Source organism: Triplophysa rosa, linkage group LG25 (genome assembly GCF_024868665.1).
Source record: "Triplophysa rosa linkage group LG25, Trosa_1v2, whole genome shotgun sequence".
In the NCBI taxonomy this organism is placed as follows: domain Eukaryota; kingdom Metazoa; phylum Chordata; class Actinopteri; order Cypriniformes; family Nemacheilidae; genus Triplophysa; species Triplophysa rosa.
Window position 1 is genome coordinate 5,452,983 of NC_079914.1, and position 24,681 is coordinate 5,477,663.

General features: G+C 39.2%; 2 protein-coding genes across 3 annotated transcripts in view; one reads left to right on the forward strand and one right to left on the reverse strand.

Annotated features, from left to right (window-relative positions):
* Window positions 1-3,417, forward strand: part of si:dkey-49n23.1 (semaphorin-3D) — a 57,030-nt gene extending 53,613 nt beyond the window's left edge. Inside the window, 1 exon segment of the mRNA XM_057324915.1 lies at window positions 220-3,417. Within this exon segment, the coding sequence (XP_057180898.1) occupies window positions 220-630 (411 nt within the window). The 3' untranslated portion in view covers window positions 631-3,417.
* On the reverse strand, window positions 3,259-10,018 carry LOC130548271 (uncharacterized). 2 transcript variants are annotated; one of them, XM_057324916.1, is made up of 5 exons: window positions 8,823-10,018; window positions 8,381-8,701; window positions 7,898-8,149; window positions 7,250-7,380; window positions 3,259-7,091 (listed from the first exon to the last, which is right to left on the reverse strand). In XM_057324916.1, the coding sequence occupies exons 1-5, from the start codon at window positions 8,845-8,847 to the stop codon at window positions 6,999-7,001; spliced, it is 822 nt and encodes a 273-aa protein (XP_057180899.1). In that variant the 5' UTR covers window positions 8,848-10,018; the 3' UTR covers window positions 3,259-6,998. The 2 variants fall into 2 exon arrangements, 1 of the variants encoding a protein (XP_057180899.1); XR_008961999.1 differs by having other exon boundaries at window positions 7,898-7,984; window positions 8,102-10,018.
* Window positions 10,019-24,681: the final 14,663 nt, after the last annotated feature.

Sequence of the window (24,681 nt, forward strand, 5' to 3'; positions counted from 1 at the left end):
AAAAAGCAATCAGAGCCGATATACCCTGTCAATCAAAAGGAGGACGGGAAAATATCACCAGTTTGATGTTCAATATAAATAATCATTAAATGAATTCTTCAGAATCGGTATTGGCATATATCACTCTGTATAATCGGCTACGGAGAAATTTAGTATCGGTGCATCTCCACCAGTTAGCCTGCTGCTAACCTCTAACGCAAACTCCTCTCTGTCTCTTAGTTGGTCGCAGGTGAGGAAAACCTAATCCACATGCAACGTGGGCTCCTCCTCCAGCGTTTATCATCTGTCAACGCTGGGCTGTACATGTGCGTAGCCTACGAACATTCTTTCTCCCGCACGTTAGCCCGCTACGAGCTGCACGTCATTCCCCAGAACCACATGTCAAGATCGCAAAACGCTCGACCGTCTGACTCGAAACCTGATGGGAATTATGCGGCCTTGCCACGAAGCTTCAAAGAACTCCATTTGATGGGAGTCAGCGGGTTAACGGCAGATGAGTACTGCGAACAGCTCTGGTACCGCGAAAAACGCAGACAACAAAAACTACGTACGTTGAAGTGGAAGCAAGAGGCAGAAAATCGTAAAGCGAGGGTTAGGAGGCAAAATCCACCCTACGAACCTCTTGAATGAGGTGAAACAGCAGACTTTTAATCAGGAAAAAGACAGTTTGACTATTTGGACGAAAAATTGCTTGCTTGTAGCTTAATCGTTAAAGCTACAACCATCAACAGCTACTGTTAGCATGACATCAAAGGGCTACAGACAAAAAAACCCTCTGATTTATTTTTTATATCTGTTGAGTCCTCTCATATGTTTTAGCGAAGTTTTATTTTGGCAGTAATAGAAATGACTGCCTGTGATTTAGCTGTTACGAATTGTAACTTTAGCACAAAATAACCCAATCGCTCAGCCTGTAGCTGTGCAGCTGGAATGGATTTGCGTAGTCTGTAGCTGTAACAGATGCTGCATACTTCACTTGTGTTATTCTTAATCTGTTTCTGTTGTTTATTCATTCTGTCTTTAAGTCCTCCTGGAAATTTAGTTTTTACGAGTTCGGAAACCCTAATTATAACGTGACGACCCGGACAGCACACATACACCTTGGAGACATTTATTTGATGTCTGCGTTTACATCTGCACAACATATTTTTTGATTATATGCTCATCTGCAATACATCTATGAGACGTCTACTGTCAGATGTCATATAGACATCTAGATGTCTGTAAGATGTTTACGATCTAATGTAATTAAAACTGCCCTTTCTAAGATTATCAGATGTTTTTAAACAGCAGATGTTTCCAGCAGACATCTTACAAAAGTGCCTGTGCTATCTGTGGAGCGATTTCGTTGTTTCAACTTCAATAAAACGAAAGTATTAAGAAAATGGAAAATAATACAATTAAAAACAAACAAAATTCACATTAAGGGTCTCATGTATAAAACTTTGAGTTTGTAGGGTGTGCACGTATTTACGCTAAATCTATTTTTTATAAATCTCAGGGTATGTGAAAAATTGCATACCATTTTATGTGCTGCCCCAGAGAATGATGGGAAATGTAGTTTTTTCAAACAAGACCATCAACCAATATAGATTTTGAAAATTTACAATGTAAACTGGTTGTTCACCTTGTAAATATAATCTCTCCGTCCATACTTGAAGACAGCTTTTGTGACTCGTTCTTCATCTATAACCTTTGACAAGACAAGCACCTATGCTATAACAGCTAGGATTGCTTGGAAAGCTAATTGTATAAAAAGACAACCAACCTCACTGCCATGAACAAACCTCTGCACAACCATAAACTGACTTCTTTTTCCTTCACTAAGATTTATTAGTCCTTGTGTCATTTTTTTATTGAAATGATCTCATGAGAATTCAGAAGTATTTTACATGGGGGCTAATTCGTAGACATCTGAAAAAAGCCTCTAAAATATATATGAATGGTCATGTGATTGTGTTAGGACTCTTGGCTCAGTCGCAATGTTATTTATTGACTGTACCCAAGTGTACAAATCTGACAATGGCAGGTGCCTTCATGTTGTGAGGAAGTTTGCTTATACTTTCTTACACAACCCAGGACGTGCCCTTCATATGTTTCCTTCCTCACCATGACCAATCTCTTTGGCTCTTTCCTGAGAACATGTTTGAGTAAATATGATGCTTTTTTTTATGACTCTTTGCATGTCATTCTCTAAAGACAAGCAAATCTCTCTAAAACACATCACGTCGCAACAATTCAACCCACCTGAATACAGTGACTTTGTGTGTCTTAGACATATTCATGTGACATATGGGACAGATAAGTTGAGATGGCCCCATAGATCCAGCAGTGAGCTTTTAAAATGATCTTCACTGGCCATTAAATCCACTTCCAGGATTCTTGTGTCTTTGTTCTTCTCTGTGGCTGTCGAATGGAAAGTTGTGTCCTTGCCTTCTGGTTAAATCCCAGATTGTTTCATAGTTGGTTCAGATTGTGGGTCATATACATAAAGTGAAACGTTTCTCGTCTGTTTTACAATCTATACACAGTTAGGTATTAAGTATCTTGTACTTTTTGCAAGTCAGAATTTGACAAAACTTGTCAAATACATGCATGTGCAGGTTGCACATTTTCTTCTCATAATCTCATTACTGTAAAGAACATACAACATATAATATGTAAACATTTCATTTTTCTACTGTCTTTAATCAGTGCTGATTTCAATTTTAAAAATCATTGTATTACAGTTAACTGCAGTAAAGCAACTATTTAGTACAGTAATGTGAAAATATACTGAGAACAATGAGAATTATTATTTAAAGTAATGCGAAATCCATCATATTAATGAGACATGTTATAAAAAAATAATGACAGTGCAAAAACATAGCATTTCTCATGGTTTTATTTCAGGCACAAAATATCTTGTTTTTTATCTTATACAATAAATACATTTTAACACGTTTATGAACTCATAACTGTATATTTTTACAATGTCAATGAACAGCTTTTAAGCTTAATAACAACATGTGATCAAAACACATTTAACGTATTATTAGTTATTTATCAGATTGCATAAATATGTTTTTTTCAACCAACTAAGCAATGTTTTACAATCATGAGCTTTTAACAGCTGTATGCACAACAGTTGTTTTTATGTTGTGTTTAAATGTTAGATTATGTGCTTGTATAGTAACACACAACAGACTGTGTAATTATTTACATGTATTTACATTCCCCAAAATAAGCAACCTTTCTGCCATAACATTTTTCAAACTATTTCTTATGTTTGCTTAATAGGGCTTATGTGTAAGTTTTTTTTTTTACTGTCCGAGACTCTTCTTGTGTGCGTGTGTGTGTGTATGCTAGGTAGCCTAATTAGGAGTGTAAAAATATAACAGTAAATAAAATAAAATATATTCATCACTTTATTTTCTACTGTGAATTTTGTGTGTCTCAAATGTAGCACTGCTGGAATTTTACTTTGGTGGCGCCCCTTAATGGACTACATGCGCTAACACACCTGTGTTTACAGTATATCCTTGCATTATACATTTGTTCAAGTGACAAAATTCTTTGGTTTGGTACACAGACATAATATCTTAATAATTAATAACACAAGCAGTAATGCTGCTGACTGTCTTTATAACATCACTACACAGCAAATAATTCAAACTATTTACTGTTTCATAGGAGAGGGCAAGTTGACTTTCCCATACAGAGAGGAAGTGAAATACACATCTTCATTGTTTCTGAAGATGTTTACTGAGATGCTAACATTTAGTATGTATCTACTTAAAATATTTAGTGTACTTTAGTGTATAGCAAGAAATGAGAATCAACCCTTGACTAATGGTTAGGCCTTTATGCAGCAGAGGGCAGAAGTGAGTGCTCTGCTGCAGATAAAAATGTCATTAAAAGTAAATCATTATAATACAATAATAATCATTTATTTACATTTAATGTCCAATTAGTTGTAATTATACTTAAATTCATGTTTTATCTCAAGTGAACCATTAATGTCATCTGTTCCTTCTATTCATGAATTACATATTAGACATATTACTTTAAAGAATATAGTAGTTCATTTTTTATTTTTCACAGTAGATGTCATTCTATGTTATACTTTGTACTTATACACACTTTGTACTGTCAGAAAGGTAATAATGGATTTAAATACAAAAAATAAATTAAAAAATAAAGCGATAAAGAGAATGTGCCCTTAGTTCTGCTATGGCACACTAACTGTTCAGTGTGGTTTTTGTGTGGAGGTTTTTGTCTAAAGCTTGGTAGAGTTTCCACTCAGAGGAAGAGATGTTTTCTGGGTCACAGCTTAGAAAGAAATGTTGTATACTAATTATAAGCTGTATGTCTTACAACTTTAAATTTGTATGTTTCTGACATTTAAAAGTGTTTTGTTTTTATGTTTGGGTTCCTATGATATCTGCTTATTAATATGCTTCTACTCTTTCTCTAACATATCTCAACATGACATATGAAGCCACTGATACTTTAAATAAACATACCAGTTATTTGGAAATGATGTGATCTTGGTGTAATCATGATAGAGTTCCTGAGGTTGATGTCATGCTCTTTATTTAAAAAAACAAATCATTAAAAAACACTTTTGCACTTTCAAAAGAAAAATTACACGATGAAAAGCTTTGGTGAATTCTTACCATCACATCTTGTTGAATATTTTCATGACTGTTGTTGTTGTTGGTGTGCACATTTTATTTACTGCAACTTGAAACATGTCATTCAGCAAACTGCAACATGACAACATGGGTGTGCGATATACAGAATTGGATTTTGTCATGTTTAAATGATAACTTCAACAAGACTGCATGGAGGACCTAAAGACACTTCAAAGAAACCTCGAAGTATCACCCTGGCTTGAATGGTCTGCGGGTGAGAACAAACTTTTAGCCTTAGTGGCTGTTTTAAATAAGTTCCTCTAGAATGCAACATATAAACATGCAATGAATGTCTGTTATTTTATATAATATAATTAATATTTCAGATAAGAATCAAGCCTAGCCCATGACCATGTGCTCTACTTACTTTTTAGGGTCTTTGTAAATGCCAGTCCCAAAAAAATATATACATATACATATATTCCTGTATATATTTATTATTTTTTGTTCAGTACTGGGAAATCATGCATAACTGAAAGCAAGCCTACTAATGTTTAATCTTTCAACAAGTTATTTTCTGAAAACCCACTGTCCATTCTAAAATACTGTATTTAGCTCTGATTCGTGACTCCATGGTCTAGTTAAATCTAGACACAAAAGTACACGTGTACAAACACACAGAGCATCATTGCAAAGAGCAAACTGCAATGCCACCCTGTTTCCATCTGAGGTTTAAACCACTGATATACACAAATGTTTACAGGTCTGAGAAACACACTGCACTCGGTACAAGGTTAAACCTTCAGTCTAGTCAAAGGTGAGACTCTATTTAATCATTGCAGAGGGACTAAACAGTGGAATTATTTTCTGGTTTAAGTTTAAGTTTACTTACCCTTTGCATATGCTTACTCATACATCTTTCTTTTTTCAATCTTTTTTTTATTGGGACATACCATGTGCAAAATGCATTTTATTACTACAAAAGCATGAAACATTTTTTTTATGGAGAGCGCTTTGTGAAAAATGCATGTATCATTCAACTTCTTTTGATAACTCATGATTCTTTTGCAGACATTTGAGTGAGGGTTAAATTGTGAGCTAGAACCCATAACTGCCAGCAGCTACATTGTGGTCAGTTTTTTCGCACATTTCTAGAGTTGCGAACATTAAAAAAGAGGTTGTTTACCAATATGTTTAGTAACTATGCTATTTACGTTTGATTTTTTTTCAAAATTATTTGAAAGAATGACATATATAGACAAATAGGCTTTAAAAATTCCACTTCTCCATAATGAAAGAGCAAATAAGGATACAGTATAAACATTGTGGGTGCATTTGTATAATAATACAAACAAAACTAAAATTTGCTGAAGTAATACTGTACTCAACCCTTAATAAAAGAAAGATATTAATCATGCTTTGAGACAAATTACATTATGGCCCGGTCTATATTGCACTAATGCTTTTACAAAACGGGGGAAATCAAATTGAAGGATATGTTTTATTTTCATCATTATTTGTATTATTTTATTTTATTTTTATCATTATTGATGTTTAAACCCCAGAGAACACACTGAAATGCTGACCTGTTTCTATTTAAGTCAGATCCATTATATATTTTATATTTACCGTATTAGTGTAGTCAAAGGTGAGATTCTATCAGTCACTGGTTGACCAAACCAGTGGAACACATTTCTAAGTTTGGTTGAATGCTTAATTGAACAATGAGTTTAACTATGTGTATGTAGCCTACTCTTTCTTTTTGGTAAGCACTAAAATGTTGCATTTGTATTGTTCAGACTTCCAAAAAAGGTAGTAGACCTGACCTCCAAAGGAAATCTTTTTCATTTAAAACCTTGTTTAATTCCAATGACTTGGAATACTCTCAGAAATAATAAATAATGTGTAGTCCATTCTCTATTCTATGAACTTCAATGTCTGTCAAGATACAAGTTTCAGAAGAAATGGTGAGAAAAATAAAACAACCAGCTGCTTACAGAAGCTGTTTCAGCCAGTTTCAGTTATTTCTAAAGATACATTTATTGCAACACACAGGCCACAATTGAGAATGTTTAAGTGTGTTTATCTAATGTTTAAGTGTGTTTTGTGGTCATCTGGTTAACATCTTATGAGCTAAATATGCCAACAGTTTATGAATAATTGTTGCATAAAAATTCTAGAGCTGCATTGACACAAAATGTATACTTTTCGGTATTGGTGACGGATCATAGGCAAGCAACCAATGAGGTAAAAATGCTCATTGATCACAGAGATTTGATATAAACTGAAGCAAAGAAGCAAATAACTTATGTTAAACAATCCATTACTGGTTAATAATCCTGGACACAGATACAGTAAATATGAGATCAGTATTATTCTTGTTTATGATTTTGGCAGATTTAGAGCAGCATAGGTGCTGTTGTCATGGCAGGGTCGAATATTTCTACGCAGTTTAGAAAAGTCCACCGCTACATACTGAAAGAGCAAAAAGAGCAAAAAGTGAAAACAGTGTTAACATTTAAACTGCAGTTGTCTTTGAACCTAAACAAATGTTTTATAATTCATGTTTTGTAATTCATTACTCTGGTTTGTAGGAAATATATATTAGAAATGGTCTTTCTTTCATGTTTTACCTGTAGTTCAATTGTGTCTTGAGTTTGTTCTATTACTTGTGTCTGCTGTAGATCAGTGTTAGAATGGTGTCCTGACCTGCTTCCATATTTTTTCGAGCATCCATTTCCAATCACATAAACCTTTAACAGTCCTGATGGTACAATTCACATGCAAAATTTGTGTGGACACATACAGTATACCATGTGCATTAGCATTATTCCTTTATTTTAAGATCAAATATATGTATAAATACATAGGGATATTTGATTGTACTGTAACTTGTCATCACTTTGTATTTTCACCAGTTTGATTACATTTTTGGTCTTGACTGTTTGTTTTAAACTGGTCCTATGGTGTGTCAAATCAAGTGTAATAAAACTCTTATTTAACATTAGGTTATTAAAAATACATGCGTAATATATAATGTCACACTGCAGGATGCATTAACTACGAAATTTAAAATTAGAAAAAGTTGAAAGCTAAGTTGATTGAATTTAAGACAGCAAAAAGATTACAGTGAAAAATAAGACATAAGTCGTAGACAATATCCTTAATTACAAGATTTTCACACAGTTACAAACTCATCTGCAAACTGGTGACAAGCATCAAGTTAATATTCTTCTACTAAATATTGTAGTTTTCAAGCTTAAGAATAAAACATCACTCACCCATGATTGTAATTATCAGAACAGCATTCAGCAGACCAGATATGAGAGTAAAAGTCTTCCACTGTTTTGAGTTTTTCTCTGCTACATCTGTTAAATTTTGCATTACATTTGTGTGATTCGTGTTGACAAAATGTTTATATGCTCTCCTACTTGCATGTCGCTTTGTATAAAAGCCAAATGAATAAATGTAAATGTGATTCTTACACAGAGATGTATGACTTGAAGAAGTTGTGTAACTTGAAGTTATATCAGCTGTAATGAAGTTTGTGCACTCTGTTACAATTATGTCTGTTACTATTTAAGGACACATACAAATATGTATATCACATTTATTTCTTAATGATTTTAATGATTCTTATTTATTAATGATTTTATTAAAAACAATTTAAGGTTTAATAATTTAATATTAATATTATCATTATCATACACTCCTAACAAATTAACAGTACAGTATATTTTTAACCTTGGAACAAATGCACTTACCAATGATGTTCAGTCTTGTGCTGTGACTGAGTTTAGGAGGTGTATCTGTGTTCATACAGTAATAAACTCCTAACTCATCTACAGTGACGTTATATATGACCAGACGATGTTTAGATTGTACTGAATATTTGTTTTTCAGTGTTTTATTAAAGTAATGGGCTGACTTTGAGAATGAGCGCAGTATCACTGTAGGAGAATCTGATTGTTTCAATAAAATCCAATAAACTTCATTTGCATCCAGATCACAGTTTATAGTCACATTCTGTCCCAAATCAGTCAGTTGATCTAAAGCCTCTGTAGCTTGACACCAAATTAATACATCTATAAATGACAATAAAAAACATCATAAAAAACATCATAAAAGTAAAAGCCATAAAAAAATGTATCTAAAAAAAAATTCAAGATTGCAAAACACATGATACAATTCATAACATAAACTCACAAAGCTGAATTTGAATAATCCTCATATTGTAGACTTGATTAAACTAATTCTAAATTCTGCTGCCCTCCACACAGCATTTAAATGAACCCTTCTGCAGAGCTCTGACACAAAGACAGGAACAACTTTTTTCATTTCAAAGCAGAGGAAGTAGCCTATGTCAAGTTTGCTCTGAACACGTTGTACTCTCTCTTTTTTCCCCACACACAGAATGGGCACAAAATACTATTATTATTGAATAATAATAATAATAATGGTGTAATAAAAATAATTCAATACAAAAATGTGAGTTTTACCAAGGTGACAAAACAACGATAAATAGCTACCATAACCTCGCCCCTAAACCTAACGTCACAGGGGAAAAGTGAAATCATAACAAAACATACGAATGAGATCATAGGAAATTGGAATTTACACAAATGAGCCACCTTGTAAAATAGGTATGAATTTCCATCAGATTGCATATATTCATGCATATGAAAGATAATGCGTATCAAAATACGTTACATTGAAAGTCTTCCTGGGTGACATGAAAAAAATGATGTGTCTGGGGCACAAAAAAAGGGGAAATTCATGTCAGTGAACACCGGCGTTTGTCTTCTCCTTTACTCATTAAGGCTGCAATGTCCAATCTCTTCCACAGAGTGTCATGGTTCTGCCCCATCTTGTATTGCTTTTCTTGATCTTGTGGCAGAGCCATGGCAGAACCTCTTGTTTCATGTGGAGAGAGGCGTTTTGGCCGTATTGGCTTGCCATACTCTCTCCAGGTCTCCTCATTGTTCCTGCCCTCTTGTTTCCTGTTAGTGCTCGTTATTAGTTCATGCCCCGCACCTGTTACCTGTCATGAAATACGTGGTGGAGAACCCAAATGCAGGCAGGCAGTGATTAAGGGGTTAACCCCTTAATCACTGCCTGCCTGCATTTGGGTTCTCCACCACGTATTTCATGACAGAATGACCGACCCCAATCAGAACCCAGCGGGCAGCAAGATGGACGGCACGGCGTCGTCCTCACGGTCCGCTCAAGCCCGCTTGCTGCTAGGTTCCGCCAGGGGAACTACGGGAATCGGGAGTTCGCCGGGGCATTCTCGGCGGTGGCTGAGACGGCTGAGTTCAACGAGGCAGAGTTGAAGACGATCTTCAACTGCTGCCTCACTCAGCGCCTCACCCCGTCTGAGAAGAGGCTGCTGGGTCCCCTAGGGTTTGTGGCAATGGTCAGGTTCGTGGCCAACCGGGACGATCCCGGGGGTGGGGTTCCACGTGGGACTTCCACCTCGCGGTCGATCACGCCGGAGGGCCTCGACCTGACTGCCGCTGCCCCGGGGGACTCGGTACCCTCCGGCTTGAGCTCCACGGTCCCCGTTCACTCTGGTGGCGCCGGGAGCGAGCGGGAGGGAGGGGATCCGGGGATGACGTCGGCTGATTCCTCCGCTGCGGAACTCCCTCCGGTCCCCACGGATTCGCCAAGGTCGGCTTTGGATCCGGTGGTGCGGAGAAGGAGGGAGAGGCACAGCGGAGGAGCGTCCACGCCGGTGCAGCCGGCATCCAGTCCGCTGCGGCCGGCGTCCAGTCCGGTGCGGCCGGCGTCCAGTCCGGTGCAACCGGCGTCCAGTCCGGTGCAACCGGCGTCCAGTCCGGTGGTCCAGCCGGCGTCCAGTCCGGTGCAGCCGGCGTCCAGTCCGGTGCAGCCGGCGTCCCAGCCGGTGATCCAGCCGGCGTCCAGTCCAGTGTCCAGTCCGGTGCAGCTGGTGTCCAGTCCGGTGCAGCCGGCGTCCTGTCCAGTGTCCAGTCCGGTGCAGCCGGCGTCCAGTCGTGTGTCCAGTCGTGTGTCCAGTCGTGTGTCCAGTCATGTGTCCAGTCCGGCGGTCCAGCAGGCGTCCAGTCCGGCGGTGCAGCCGGCATCCAGTCCGGCGGTCCAGCCGGCGTCAAGCCCTGCCCAGCCGGCGGTCCAGCCGGCGTCAAGCCCTGCCCAGCCGGCCTTCCAGCCGGCGTCAAGCCCTGCCCAGCCGGCCTTCCAGCCGGCGTCAAGCCCTGCCCAGCCGGCCAACCAGCCGGCGTCAAGCCCTGCCCAGCCGGCCATCCAGCCGGCGTCAAGCCCTGCCCAGCCGGCCTTCCAGCCGGCCTCTTGTCCGGCAGTGTTAACACAAAAGACTTTATTTTAACAAACACAAAACAAGGACCCGCGATGGGGTAAAACAGCAACAAGAAATAATAAACAAGCACAGAACGAAGACTGACTAAACACTAGACTGAATAAACACTTGACAAACTAAACTAAACTAAACTAAACTAAACACTTACTAGACGATGACACAGCTACAACAGGAACAGGCAATAACGCTAACGCTGGACGAGAACAAAACAACTGAAGACAGCACATAGCACACGCAATGACCGACACAGGACAAAGAAACATGAGGGTATTAAGTAGGGAAGACAGACAAAGGATAACAACACGGGGCAGGTGTGGGTAATTAAACACTCAGGGAAAGATAACGAGGAAACGAGATGGCGGGAACAGAGACGAGACACTGGAGAGAACGTATATTATTGTCAAAAGGACAACAATATGTTTCTCTCCACACATAACCAAAGACTTTGTCATGGCTCTGCTACAGGACCAAGAAAAACATGACTAAATGAAGCAGAGCCATGACATTACCTCTTGATTTATCCCCTTTATAATGCCCTTGTGTTTTCTGTCCCATGCTGGTTCATTGTGCGTGTATGTGTCATTTGTCTGGTGAGTTCCTGTCCGTGTCTTGTCTTGTCTTGTCTAGTCTAGTCTAGTCTAGTCTAGTCTAGTGTCGTCCTTGTTAATTTCTATCTCCAGTTTGGTCAGTGTAGTTAGTCTCAGTCCTGTCTTGTCATGTCGTGTTATCCCCTTGTTTTATTATGCTACCCCCACGTGGGTCTTTGTTTTGTACTTTTGTGAATAAATGTCCTGTTAACCCCTTACTCGCTGTCTGCACTTGGGTCCTCTCTCCTTGTCTCACCACCCGTTCATGACACAGAGCTTTAATGTTCTGTGTAGAGTTGAAACGGGTTAGATACGTTTTGTTTTCTCAGCGGATTTGCACGTATGATCAGCTCTGTGCTATCGTGTCTCTTAAATGGAGCACACTCATGTGCAACCGGTCGCGTGACACTAACGCGAAATTAAGACTTTAATGTAAATGGTTACACTGTCTGGATCATCCCCCATCTCCCATCTAGTACATTATGCATCATTCATCATGTAGGACATAATAAATGTGCGAACAAGTGGCTGATTTGAGGCACCACTTCAGCAGCTCTCATAGTGAAGGGGGCGGGACTCTTCCGATTATAAAGCAGATTTGATTGGACGAGACCTTTGAAGAGAGGCTAAAGTGTAGCGTGATGTCGTGGATTTTAAATTTATTCTAGATTTGTTTGCAACGGCTATATCTCCTAAATGCGAATTTTGTCAGGGCTTGATAGCATATCAGTTTATTGACGTCATTACGGCTCACTCATTTTTAATAAAAGGAAAAAAAACTTTCGTTTTGATTTCACTAGGTCTTTAACCCTTGTCTCTGAAACCGGTCAATAGGAACTCAACCCGTTATTTGTTTATTTATTATTTTACAGTTACTTCAGCATCTGTCTGTTTGCACTGCTGATAAACAGAGGTAAGCAGCTAAAAACTAAAATTGAGAGGTGAGTTTGTGCCACATCAAAAGTGCCAGTTTGTATATTTGCACATTTGTTCTGTTTTCTTTTGTTTCAGTGTCCCTGCAGGTTTTGGGATTTACTGGAGATTATTTTGTCTTGCAGTGTTCTTCCAGTGATATTGACCACAAACATTCTGACATTACTGTTTACTGGAGACATAACGGCAGCCTGAATGTGTACGACATCATTAATGGCAAGAGTTCAGTAGAAGACCAGAGCCCTAGATACAATAACAGATTATGAGAAAGGACACTTCAACATCACACTCAGCAGTCTCTCGAAGCCGGAAATATCAGTGCTACATCACACATTTATATGAACTTGTGAATGTACAGTTGGTCAAAAAATGGGGAAAAAATGTACTTTTTAAGTAAAATTAAAAGTGTGTACTTTTACTCTTACTTGAGTAAATTTCTAATAGAAAATCTGTACTTTTACTTCGTTACATAATTTACACTGCGTGACGTTCCTTCATTTTAAAATATGCTTTTCAAAACTCGTTGTTTATTTCAAGGTTGTCGTCTCTTTTTACGGGCATTCCCGAGTGATCGATTCTTTTGAGTCGATTCTTTTGAAAGCATTAATTGAACAATGGGCAAAACCATTTGAATAGGCTAATGAATCAGTTCAAATGATTTGTTCAGTTCGCAGCACGATCTGAATCATCTGAAGCAGGATTACTCACTCCTCGTAGCGCGAAACTTAAGAACACGCAGAACACAAAGAGCGTTGGATGAAGTGGATATTAATCTATATCTATACAATCAAAACTGCAAATGTGTCATATTGTTTGCCAGCGGTGATATATGCCCGCCATATGCGCGCACCCGCGCCAGTCAGACACAACAACATGCGCGTTACCTGTCAGACACAGAGACGTGGGCTTGCAGAAATATACATTTGAAGAACAGAAGGAAGAAAACTTGTTGATGGGCGTGTGGTTCACTGTTTACTGTTTGTTTACAAGTAAGAGCGTTTCACAACACACACGTGACACAACACGAGAAAACATGAGCTTTGTTCAAAAATGTGTATTTCATTTAAGAGAGCACTGCAGATGTTCTAGATCATCTTAGGAAATGCTCTGAGTTTAGTTCATGCTTTAGTTTGACATGGTCTATTATTCTAAATAAGTTGTGTAAACTACATTGACATCAGGACTAGATGAAATTTACAGAAATGCTTGTCTCTTCTGTGTTTGTCTATTCTTTAGTCTCTCTAGTATATTGCAAAGATATCTGCTTATGATAATTAAAAATATTGATTAAAATGTAATATTAAAATATTGGCGTTAATATTAATTTTATGTAGTAGGCCTATATAATCAGATACAAAGTAACTAAGTAACTAGCTACTTGAGTAGTTTTTTCATTGCATACTTTTTTACTTTTACTCAAGTAAATTTTAAAATAGTGACTTTTACTTTTACTTGAGTAACAATTTCTCTAGTTACTTGTACTTTTACTTGAGTAAAGATTTTGGCTACTCTACCCACCTCTGCAGGTAAGTTGCTATTTTCTATATACATGACATCCCTAGGCTCTGTCATTCGGAAACATGGCTATTCCTATCACTGCTATATGGATGATACACCACTCCACCTGTCATTTCAGCCTGACGATCCGACTGTTTCTACATGCATTTCAGCATGCCTAGCCGACATTTCTCTCTGGATGAACGACCATCACCTGCAGCTGAACCTTGCAAAAACAAAACTGCTTGTAATCCCAGCCAACACAAAGATTCATCACAACTTCTTAATTCAACTGGGCTCATCAACCATCACATCTTCCAGAACGGCCAGAAACCTGGGAGTGGTGATTGACGATCAGCTTAACTTCACTGATCATGTTGCCAGCACCACCCGGTCCTGTAGATTCATCCGCTAAAATAATAGGAAAATTAGACCTTTTCTATCCGAGCATGCTACTCAAGTCCTAGTCCAGGCTCTTGTTCTGTCCAGACTGGACTACTGCAATGCGCTACTGGCTGGACTTCCAGCTTGCACAACCAAACCTCTACAGATGATCCAGAATGCGGTGGCAAGAGTGGTCTTCATTGAACCGAAGAGAGCAAACGTCACTCCTCTCTTCATTAAGTTACATTGGCTTCCTATAGTCGCTCGAATCAAATTCAAGACTCTGCTCCTGGCCTACAAGACCACCACTGATTTGGTACCCCCTTATCTTCACTCGCTAATGCAGACTTATATACCCGCCAGATCCCTACGCTCTGCAAACGAACAACGTCTTGTGGTGCCATCCCAAAAAGGTAAAAAATCTCTCTCACGTACCTTCTCAGGATCGGTTCCACATTTATGGAATGATCTGCCCGCTGCTACAAGATCAGCAGATTCTGTGGCCATCTTTAAGAATCGTCTGAAAACACATCTCTTCCGTCAACACCTGACTGATCAGTTCTGACTTCTATCTCTTTTCTACACTTTCAAAAAAAAAAAAAAACCCTTAGCTCTGTATACTGTGATAGGCTATGAGAGACCAATTTTCTTTTATTGCACTTATGCTTTTTGTTGTCCTTATGTTGTATGAAAGATAGAACTGTATATAAACAGAATCTAACCAACACTGTAGACTCAAACATATGTTTTGCATTATTTAACAAATATTTTCATGCTCAACAGCGCCCCACGTTTTTCCAATGTAAATCTGTGGTGAAAAAGTATGGAAGTATGGAAGTGCAGAACAGTCTGGGAAACAGCCAAATGGGCAGAATTAAGGCCGCCCCTCTGGTTTTCACCTTATGAGAACATAATTTCAGACAATGCTAATCAATTGAATAAATCGTTAAAGGTCCAATTAGGTTTTTTTGGAGGATCTATTGATAGAAATGCAATATAATATACATACTGTAACTACGTCTTCAGAGGTGAATAAAGACCTTACATAATTGATTGCATTGCCATCCATGGAGGAGTCAGAAAGCTTCCAAAACTACCTTAATTAGCATTCTGGGGAAAAACTGAGGTCCTAGAGATGTTAAACTACTTGAGGGTGGGTAATTAATGGCAGGATTTTCATTTTTGGGCAGAGGTTCCCTTTAATTAGTAAACACGATAATAAAACATCTGTTTTAGGATGGCATTCTACATGTGATTGTAACACAAGTCCGCTCTTTGCTTTCTTAGAATTGAGAAACGGCCAAACTAAAAACGGAGAGGAAGACTTGGAGCATTCGCATAAACCTTGTTGTATACAAACCCAACACAACAACAAGTAGACGTGGGGTGATGACATCATTGTTTCAGAAAATATATGGGTTGGCTGTACACATGAAAATGCAAGGTGTCGTTTTCAGATTGATCCACACTGGGATCCGGTTTCAAAAAATAGCAGTTTCAGGCTCCCAAAACGCCAGATCCATCTGGACGAAATGCAGATTCTTTTACGCATACAGCGAAACTCGTCTCTGTGTGGACAGTCTCTTATGTCGCTTTCACACTTGAAGATTGGTTCGAAACGGGACGCGGTTCGCATGAAAAATCGCTAATGTGAAAGCTGTCAAGCGAACCCAGGTGCGCACCTGGCTACCGAACCCGAGACTACCTGGAGGAGGTGGTCTGAGTTCGGTTTCTCTCGAACTGTGGCGGGGTTCGCATGAATATGAAAGCAACACGGACCTGGGTGCGCAATTGATGTGGAAGTAAAGTGACCTGCGCATGCATTTAAGCCGATTACGATGTAATTTCCTTCAATAAAACACATGTAAGAGATGATAGTGGTGATGATTTACCTTGGATTCGAGCGAGAGTGCAGACTGCATCGTATTTCAGCATTGCGAGTGGAATCAGAGCAGCAGGTCAATGGTAATCCACTGTTTTCTCAAAATAGTCTGTTTGCAAGCAGCAGAAAGCCGCCTGCATGCAACGCGCATACAGTAAACCCAAATGTCATTTACTGTGCTGCGCATAATAGCACCAAATTATATATATATATATATTATATATAATAAAAACACAATATATTGATCCGTGTTATGATTTCTGTCATGTGCCGTGCACATTTTTGATGACGTAAGACGAACGCAAACGCACCAGGGTTCGACAGAATCAAGTTGAGTCTGAAACCAAACCAACGCTGCGGCAAACGAGGCCAATCTGAAAACGCCCTTAGACTTTAAACTGTAAATTTGACCTATCCTACGATACGACAGAGAATCTGCCCCACCTAAAATTATAGCCATACATATTTTAGATTAAATGATGGAGATGCATTAACTTAGACTCAACAGAAAATATTTTTGTCACCTTCCATTAAATTGTTTACATGAACATGCAACAAGTTGTAATGACTTTAATTAACATGCAAAACTCATATAGAAATTCTCACAGTCACTAGCCGCAGTGCCCTTATACTCCACAAGAGGGCACTCCCATCACTCGGACTCATTAAACTACACTTCCCCTAATTCTTAGCTGGACTTTTAAATTAATCTGCATAACCGGTGTCTTGTTATCTTGTTTGGCCAGCCTATATATACTTAGTTCACTTAGTCACTCATTGAAGTCTTGTTGGTTTTTACGCTGCATTTTTGAGCATTTCTCTATTGAATTACTTGTGTTTTGATTCTTGGACTTGTTTATTGTTTTATACCTCTGCTTACTGCCCTCAGGGCTGTTCCATAAAACATATGTTGGTAAGTCAGACTTATTGTCGGTCGATTCAGTTTCGTAAAGCTAACTTAAAATAGTTTGAACTCAGTTACTATGGCAACTTATGCTGGGAGACTAGCCTGGTCCGGGGCAGGCTAACTGTCAGGCTAAGCCTTAGTTGTTGCTTAACTAGAGGTCATAACATTGATCCGCCAGTAATGTGATGATATTACCACTGATTCTCATCATGCAATATTATATCACTTTATTGAACATTTATAAATAAATTTTAAGAATTTAATCAATTAAATAAATTCTAGACCACAATAATAAATTAATATACTGTTTGTTGTCATACATCTGTGTTAGATTATATTGATTTGATATCAAATGTTTAAACTAATGTCAATAAAGTTTGAATTTAAACATTACACAATAAATTGATAATAGCTATGAACAGAAATGTTTTACAGAAATTATACTGGCCAAAAAGATCTAGTATCCAACTCCAAATCATTTAAAATGACCTACAGTTTCCAAAAATGGGATGACTTGTGTGTGTGTGTTGTATATTGTCTGCCTGAGGTCAGAGAGGCTGCCAATGATAGTTGTAGAAAAGGACTGATAGGGCAATAAGCTTGATGACAATCAAACAGAGTTGGAATTTTCTGCAGCTTTAATCTTTCACCTTTCCTTCAGATAGTATTTTTTTTTATTGTAGGTTGAAGCTGCTTGCTGGGAGAGAAAGCATACTATTAAATAGTGTTGAAATAACAAGTCCTATGTCACTGTCTTATGGCGCTTTTTTTGCATCTTTTTCCAGTTGTTGGAATTTCAGGTTTAACTTTCAACTTCATTATTTTTCTCCCTTTTTTTTATTGCATGTCCACATCCAGAGCATCCCTTTTTGTGAGGAGGTACAGCTTGTACACAGTCTTTGTCTTTGCTTTATTCTGTAGGAACAGAAATAATTATTTGATGGGATGCTCCTGGCATTTTATATAATGACTTAATATTCCCTTTGTCACATGTGGTCCCAGTCTAAGAGGGGCAAGTCAGTGTCCTGCAGACAATAATATTAGGAAAATACACAATGTGAGCACCTCACCACACAAGCGGGCCTTCAATCTAATATGCAAACAGTGATTACTGTACCTTAGAACACTGTGAACATACAGTAGATACAGTAGATCTAAAACCAAAATTCAATCTCTGTTTATTGACAATAAATCAGTGCTTTAAACTCTTATACTCACAGGGTTTCTGGTTGTTTTTTTTGTGGCCAAGATATCGTTATATATGCACATTATACTAAGACATTTACACACCACTGTATTGTAATACATTTTATATTAAAAAACAAGGAACATAGGTTTAACATTTTTGTATAATATATTTTAATAACCCTTTTCCTTGCTTACTGTTTTAATAAATTGTAGCAAAGATTTAGTATTATTTATTTGTATTAAAATGGGCTATATGAATACATTTGAACACTATACTTACTGCATGCATTTAGGAATTTCTTGCCAATCTTTCCCTCTGGTTTTTTATTTGCAGCGGTATTACCTTTGATAGTTTCGTACCTTTGACGTTTAAATTCTTCACACATTTTGCAGAAGGTGGTGGTAATGCACCAATAGGCCCTTTTCACAATGACGTCACTTAACTTCCGCCTTTTCGCAAAGTGTCATAACATCCTTCTTGCAACAAACAAGAAGAAGAAGAAGAACTTCCATTTTGCTGTCGCGCTGGAATTTAACAACAGTGAAAAAAAACTGACAGAACACGTATTCAAGTACTTATCTAGCACCTTCGCTAACACAAATAGAAAACAAAACACTTACCTTCATAATCAAACAGGTACTGTTCAACGAAGAATTTGAATCCTTTCTCTAGCTTTGATCTTGTCGTTAGCGAAAATTTGTCTGCAAAATGTTGTACATCTAGCCGTATTTGTGGCAGATGTGCAAGGGACAGAACTCCATTCTGAGGCGCTAGCAGAAGTAACTTCTTCTTCTTGAGTTTTACTCGCGGCAGAACGGAAGATGCATGACTTCATGTGAAAAGGGTGTATACGCTGGATGTCAACCTCCGTTAAACACATAAGAAGAAGAGCACCAATCGTCGCTCTCTTTTCCATAGCGTATCAATTTGATCAACGCTTGACTTGTAGGGCTGCTTGTTGGGAATTGCCCCACTGAAACTGGTGATTATGGTATTGATCACTACGGTACTCTGGTCAAGGAGTTGGAGACATCGGATTGAGTTTGGCCGTTTATTGCACTATTGACCATATATACATTTGAGGTAGGCAGACAGGTATGTATATAGGTAGTTTTGTATTATAAACTTTATCTAGCGCAAGAAAACGGCACGAGCGCTAGTCCGCTGATGGACAGCTGCGTCTGATTAACTCTATGAATAAGCAGCTGCGCTAAATCCGCCTGCCCTAGAAACACTGCATTACGTAACTTACGTACCTCGTAACCTCACGCGTCACACCGGTAAAACACAATATACTTAAAGGGGGGAATTCACAACACTGCTGAATAAAAGCATGCGCGAGCTATTATCTTGACTAACTGAGCCTCGTTAGAATTAGTAGGCTCGCATGAACTAAAACTAAGCTTTATGAAACCCATTTAAGCCTGGCTGATTAGTTCAGTTCATTCAAGTTCATTCGACCTTAATTCCCATTTTTCTAAGCAACCTCTGACCATCGCCTGTGACCTCGTTTATGATTGTTTGCTGCCCCTGGCCCTTGCCTGTACTGTTGTTGGATTATTAAAGCTGCACTTATATCTTCAACCCTTCAGTTCGTAACAGAAATGTAAGCACCTTATTTCTATACCTCTGTAATTCTACCTAGTACAGTCTAATTGAACAAACATAATACCACGGTGGCCCTTATAACAAACCCATAAACCCATGAATTAGCTTACACCTGGGGCCCGTTTCAATAAGGAAGTTAAACCAACACCGAGTTAAAATGTGAACTCTGAGTTCTATCAACTCTTGGTAGACTTACCTTGAGTTAAGCGCTTGCACCACAACTACAACCATGATCAATGGAGCTCCTATATTATGATTCACCATGGCAACAACACCAAAAAAAAGCAACATGGCAGCAGAAAGCGCTTGAGCGCGAAGCACACTTTCTGCTCTTCATGCAGTGGATTTACTATTGCGCTTTAATGTGTAAATGACTTAAAAGTTTGAATTGATAAAAAGATAAATGTACCAATAAACAAACAAATGAATCAGTAAATTAATGAATAAAAGAATGAAACAACAGAAATAAATCCCAAATAATAAAAAAATCTATGTCTCACTCGTCATGAGTACTCTAGTGAGCCTTGTGAGAAGTCATGGTGTATGGGACACTCGTTAGTGTGTCAGACTCTTGTGTCAAATTCAGAGTGATCATCGGTTTGAACCCTGCTTGGAGCAGTTTTGGGAATGGCTGCACGTCTAAATTAATTGTTTATTACCTTTATCACTGCATTTGTCTGTATTTATTAATTTAATTATTCATGCACTTTATTTGAACACTTTATTAATTCATTTCTTATCCAGAAAACTAATATTTGTGAGAACATGTAAGGGAAAGAATCTGCTCTGATGTACAAACCCGATTCCAAAAAAGTTGGGACACTGTACAAATTGTGAATAAAAAAGGAATGCAATAATTTACGAATCTCATAAACTTGCATTTTATTCACAATAGAATATAGATAACATATCAAATGTTGAAAGTGAGACATTTTGAAATGTCATGCCAAATATTGGCTCATTTTGGATTTCATGAGAGCTACACATTCCAAAAAAGTTGGGACAGGTAGCAATAAGAGGCCGGAAAAGTTAAATGTACATATAAGGAACAGCTGGAGGACCAATTTGCAACTTATTAGGTCAATTGGCAACATGATTGGGTATAAAAAGAGCCTCTCAGAGTGGCAGTGTCTCTCAGAAGTCAAGATGGGCAGAGGATCACCAATTCCCCCAATGCTGCGGCGAAAAATAGTGGAGCAATATCAGAAAGGAGTTTCTCAGAGAAAAATTGCAAAGAGTTTGAAGTTATCATCATCTACAGTGCATAATATCATCCAAAGATTCAGAGAATCTGGAACAATCTCTGTGCGTAAGGGTCAAGGCCGGAAAACCATACTGGATGCCCGTGATCTTCGGGCCCTTAGACGGCACTGCATCACATACAGGAATGCTACTGTAATGGAAATCACAACATGGGCTCAGGAATACTTCCAGAAAACATTGTCGGTGAACACAATCCACCGTGCCATTCGCCGTTGCCGGCTAAAACTCTATAGGTCAAAAAAGAAGCCATATCTAAACATGATCCAGAAGCGCAGGCGTTTTCTCTGGGCCAAGGCTCATTTAAAATGGACTGTGGCAAAGTGGAAAACTGTTCTGTGGTCAGACGAATCAAAATTTGAAGTTCTTTTTGGAAAACTGGGACGCCATGTCATCCGGACTAAAGAGGACAAGGACAACCCAAGTTGTTATCAGCGCTCAGTTCAGAAGCCTGCATCTCTGATGGTATGGGGTTGCATGAGTGCGTGTGGCATGGGCAGCTTACACATCTGGAAAGGCACCATCAATGCTGAAAGGTATATCCAAGTTCTAGAACAACATATGCTCCCATCCAGACGTCGTCTCTTTCAGGGAAGACCTTGCATTTTCCAACATGACAATGCCAGACCACATACTGCATCAATTACAACATCATGGCTGCGTAGAAGAAGGATCCGGGTACTGAAATGGCCAGCCTGCAGTCCAGATCTTTCACCCATAGAAAACATTTGGCGCATCATAAAGAGGAAGATGCGACAAAGAAGACCTAAGACAGTCGAGCAACTAGAAGCCTGTATTAGACAAGAATGGGACAACATTCCTATTCCTAAACTTGAGCAACTTGTCTCCTCAGTCCCCAGACGTTTGCAGACTGTTATAAAAAGAAGAGGGGATGCCACACAGTGGTAAACATGGCCTTGTCCCAACTTTTTTGAGATGTGTTGATGCCATGAAATTTAAAATCAACTTATTTTTCCCTTAAAATGATACATTCTCTCAGTTTAAACATTTGATATGTCATCTATGTTGTATTCTGAATAAAATATTGAAATTTGAAACTTCCACATCATTGCATTCTGTTTTTATTCACAATTTGTACAGTGTCCCAACTTTTTTGAATCGGGTTTGTAATACACGGCCACGATGACTGATGTTATTGATGTAAGTGATATACAGTATTTTGATATATGTAATTCACTGTAAAGAAAAATGGTACAGTTTGAATAAAAATGCACAGGGAAATGACAAAATTCCACTTGGGTCCTAAATTCCTCTCCTGAAATCAAAGAACATCCCTATGAATTAATGCAGCCTCTTCATATGCAGGATCCTCTATAAAAGCACGTATGACGTTTTAGTCACTGAGATGGTCTCCGTGTGATCAAAATGCGTGCCATGAATGACTTATTAATGAATGAATGAGGTACACCACTTGCGCTTTAAAAAGGGGGAGGAGATCAACAGAAACTCTGAGTTTACCAAAGAAAATCGGCTCCCGACCAGGTTAGGTTCACAGAGTAGGTTACTACGGTTACTGACTCTGAGTATAAGTTATCATTGTTGTTCCTTAATTCAATTATTAATCCAGTTTTTTCCTCCAGACATTTGTCATAAAGAGAAGATATATTGTTTGGAGAGGAAAGGGTTATTTTTTATCAAAGATTATGAGGGCACACAATTTAAGTAGTTTGTAAGGTATGAGAACCTGTGCTTTATTGTAAATAAATCACGGCTGAAGGGCATTCTTAGGCACGACTAAGTGTGATTTATTCACGATAAAGCTCTAGCCTCAAGTAACGTATTGCGTTAATATAACGCTTACCCCACAATACAAATATTAAAGCCAAAAAATATATATCAATGCAACTTGAAGTGAATGAAGTAAAATCACTCAAAGTATTCCTTCCGCTGGAAAAAATAGTCCCTGATCAACTCCAAACAGATGCAGCTGACTTGTTCCTTCGCTTCCCAATCAGCCAATGACTTCATAGGCAGTGTTTGTGCATGAAGGCAGCTCAGAGAAATGGATTTATAGGCAGCGTAAAATAATTATATTTGAATTCTAAATAGAGCACGAAATCATAAGCGGGAATCATAACAACAGTGTACAAGTTATCAGAACACAGGGAAGGAGACCAGAAGCCACTTATTTGAATGGACGTCAATGGAGAGGAAGCCTTACTACACTGAATAAACAGCTTTTATGAGCAAATAGTTTAACATTTAATGAATCGACAGCCTGTTTACTAATCTATAACATGTTTTACACTAAACAATATTTTTATTGGGAACTGTATGTGGGTGCTGGAAAAGCATGCTTGACCAGCTTTGCCAGACTGGAAGGATCAACCTAAACCAGCTTCTTCCATCCTAAACCAGCTAAGAAAAGCCAAACCTTGGTTCCCTTTCTGTCGGTCTCTCGACGTTGTGTCGAACCGACAGATGGGGTTTGTCCCTGAGAACCAATCGTTTCCGACTGCTTAGAAAAGGCCAATGAAAATTGGCAAATGAAATTTGCATGCCGGACTCCGCCCCGGACATCCGGGTATAAAAGGGAGACGGCGTGCATCATTCATTCACCTTTTGTTCTTCGGAGCCTTCGGTTATGAAGATCTTCTCTTGCTGCTTAGCAAAAGCTCTACATTGCCGGTTCTACGACGTGGTGCAGCGGACTGTCCCTTCCTGCAGCGACTTCCCCTGGGCATCTCGGCGGTTCCAGAGGTGTTCGAGGTGTTCGGTGTGCATTCTAAAAGAGGTGTTCGAGGTGTTCGGTGTGCATTCTAAAAGAGCTAATTTCTCCAGGGTGGCATGTCCCGCTGTTCTCTTGGGTGCGGTGTCCTCATCGAGGACGGGGACAAGCACGATGTCTGTGTCAGGTGTTTGGGGGTCCAACACGCTGAGACAGCCTTCGTGGACTCATCTTGCCCGCACTGCGGGCAGATGGTCATAGAGATGTTGCGGTCACGGGTGGCTGTTTTCTCCCGAGAATCAGCCACCACCTCGCATGCTTCCCGGGCTGTGATGAGGATGGCTAAGGCCATTCCGTTCGCCAAGGCGAGCGGCGAGGGTGATATGGGGATTTCTGCCCCGTCTCGCTCGCCTCATTGTTCCCCAGCTGGTGGTGCCACACCGTCAGCGTCCTCCTTCACGCAGTCGGACACGATGCGTGATGAGGATGAGATGTCCATCGCAGCATCGGAGAGCGAATTTCTGGCATCCGATCCCGACGACTCTCTGCAGCTCCCCCCTAGGGGGGGACGAGCTCAGGAGGAGGCGGATGTCGAGATGTCGGCCATGCTTTCCCGGGCCGCCGTGTGCATTGGGTTAGAGTGTACTCCGGTGCCTCTCCCCCAGCGCTCACGGTTGGATACGTGGTTCTTGGGCTCTGAGCGCGACTCCAAGCCGCGCCCAACCCCGGTTCCATTTTTCCCGGAAGTGCATGAGGAACTGGCGAAGACGTGGA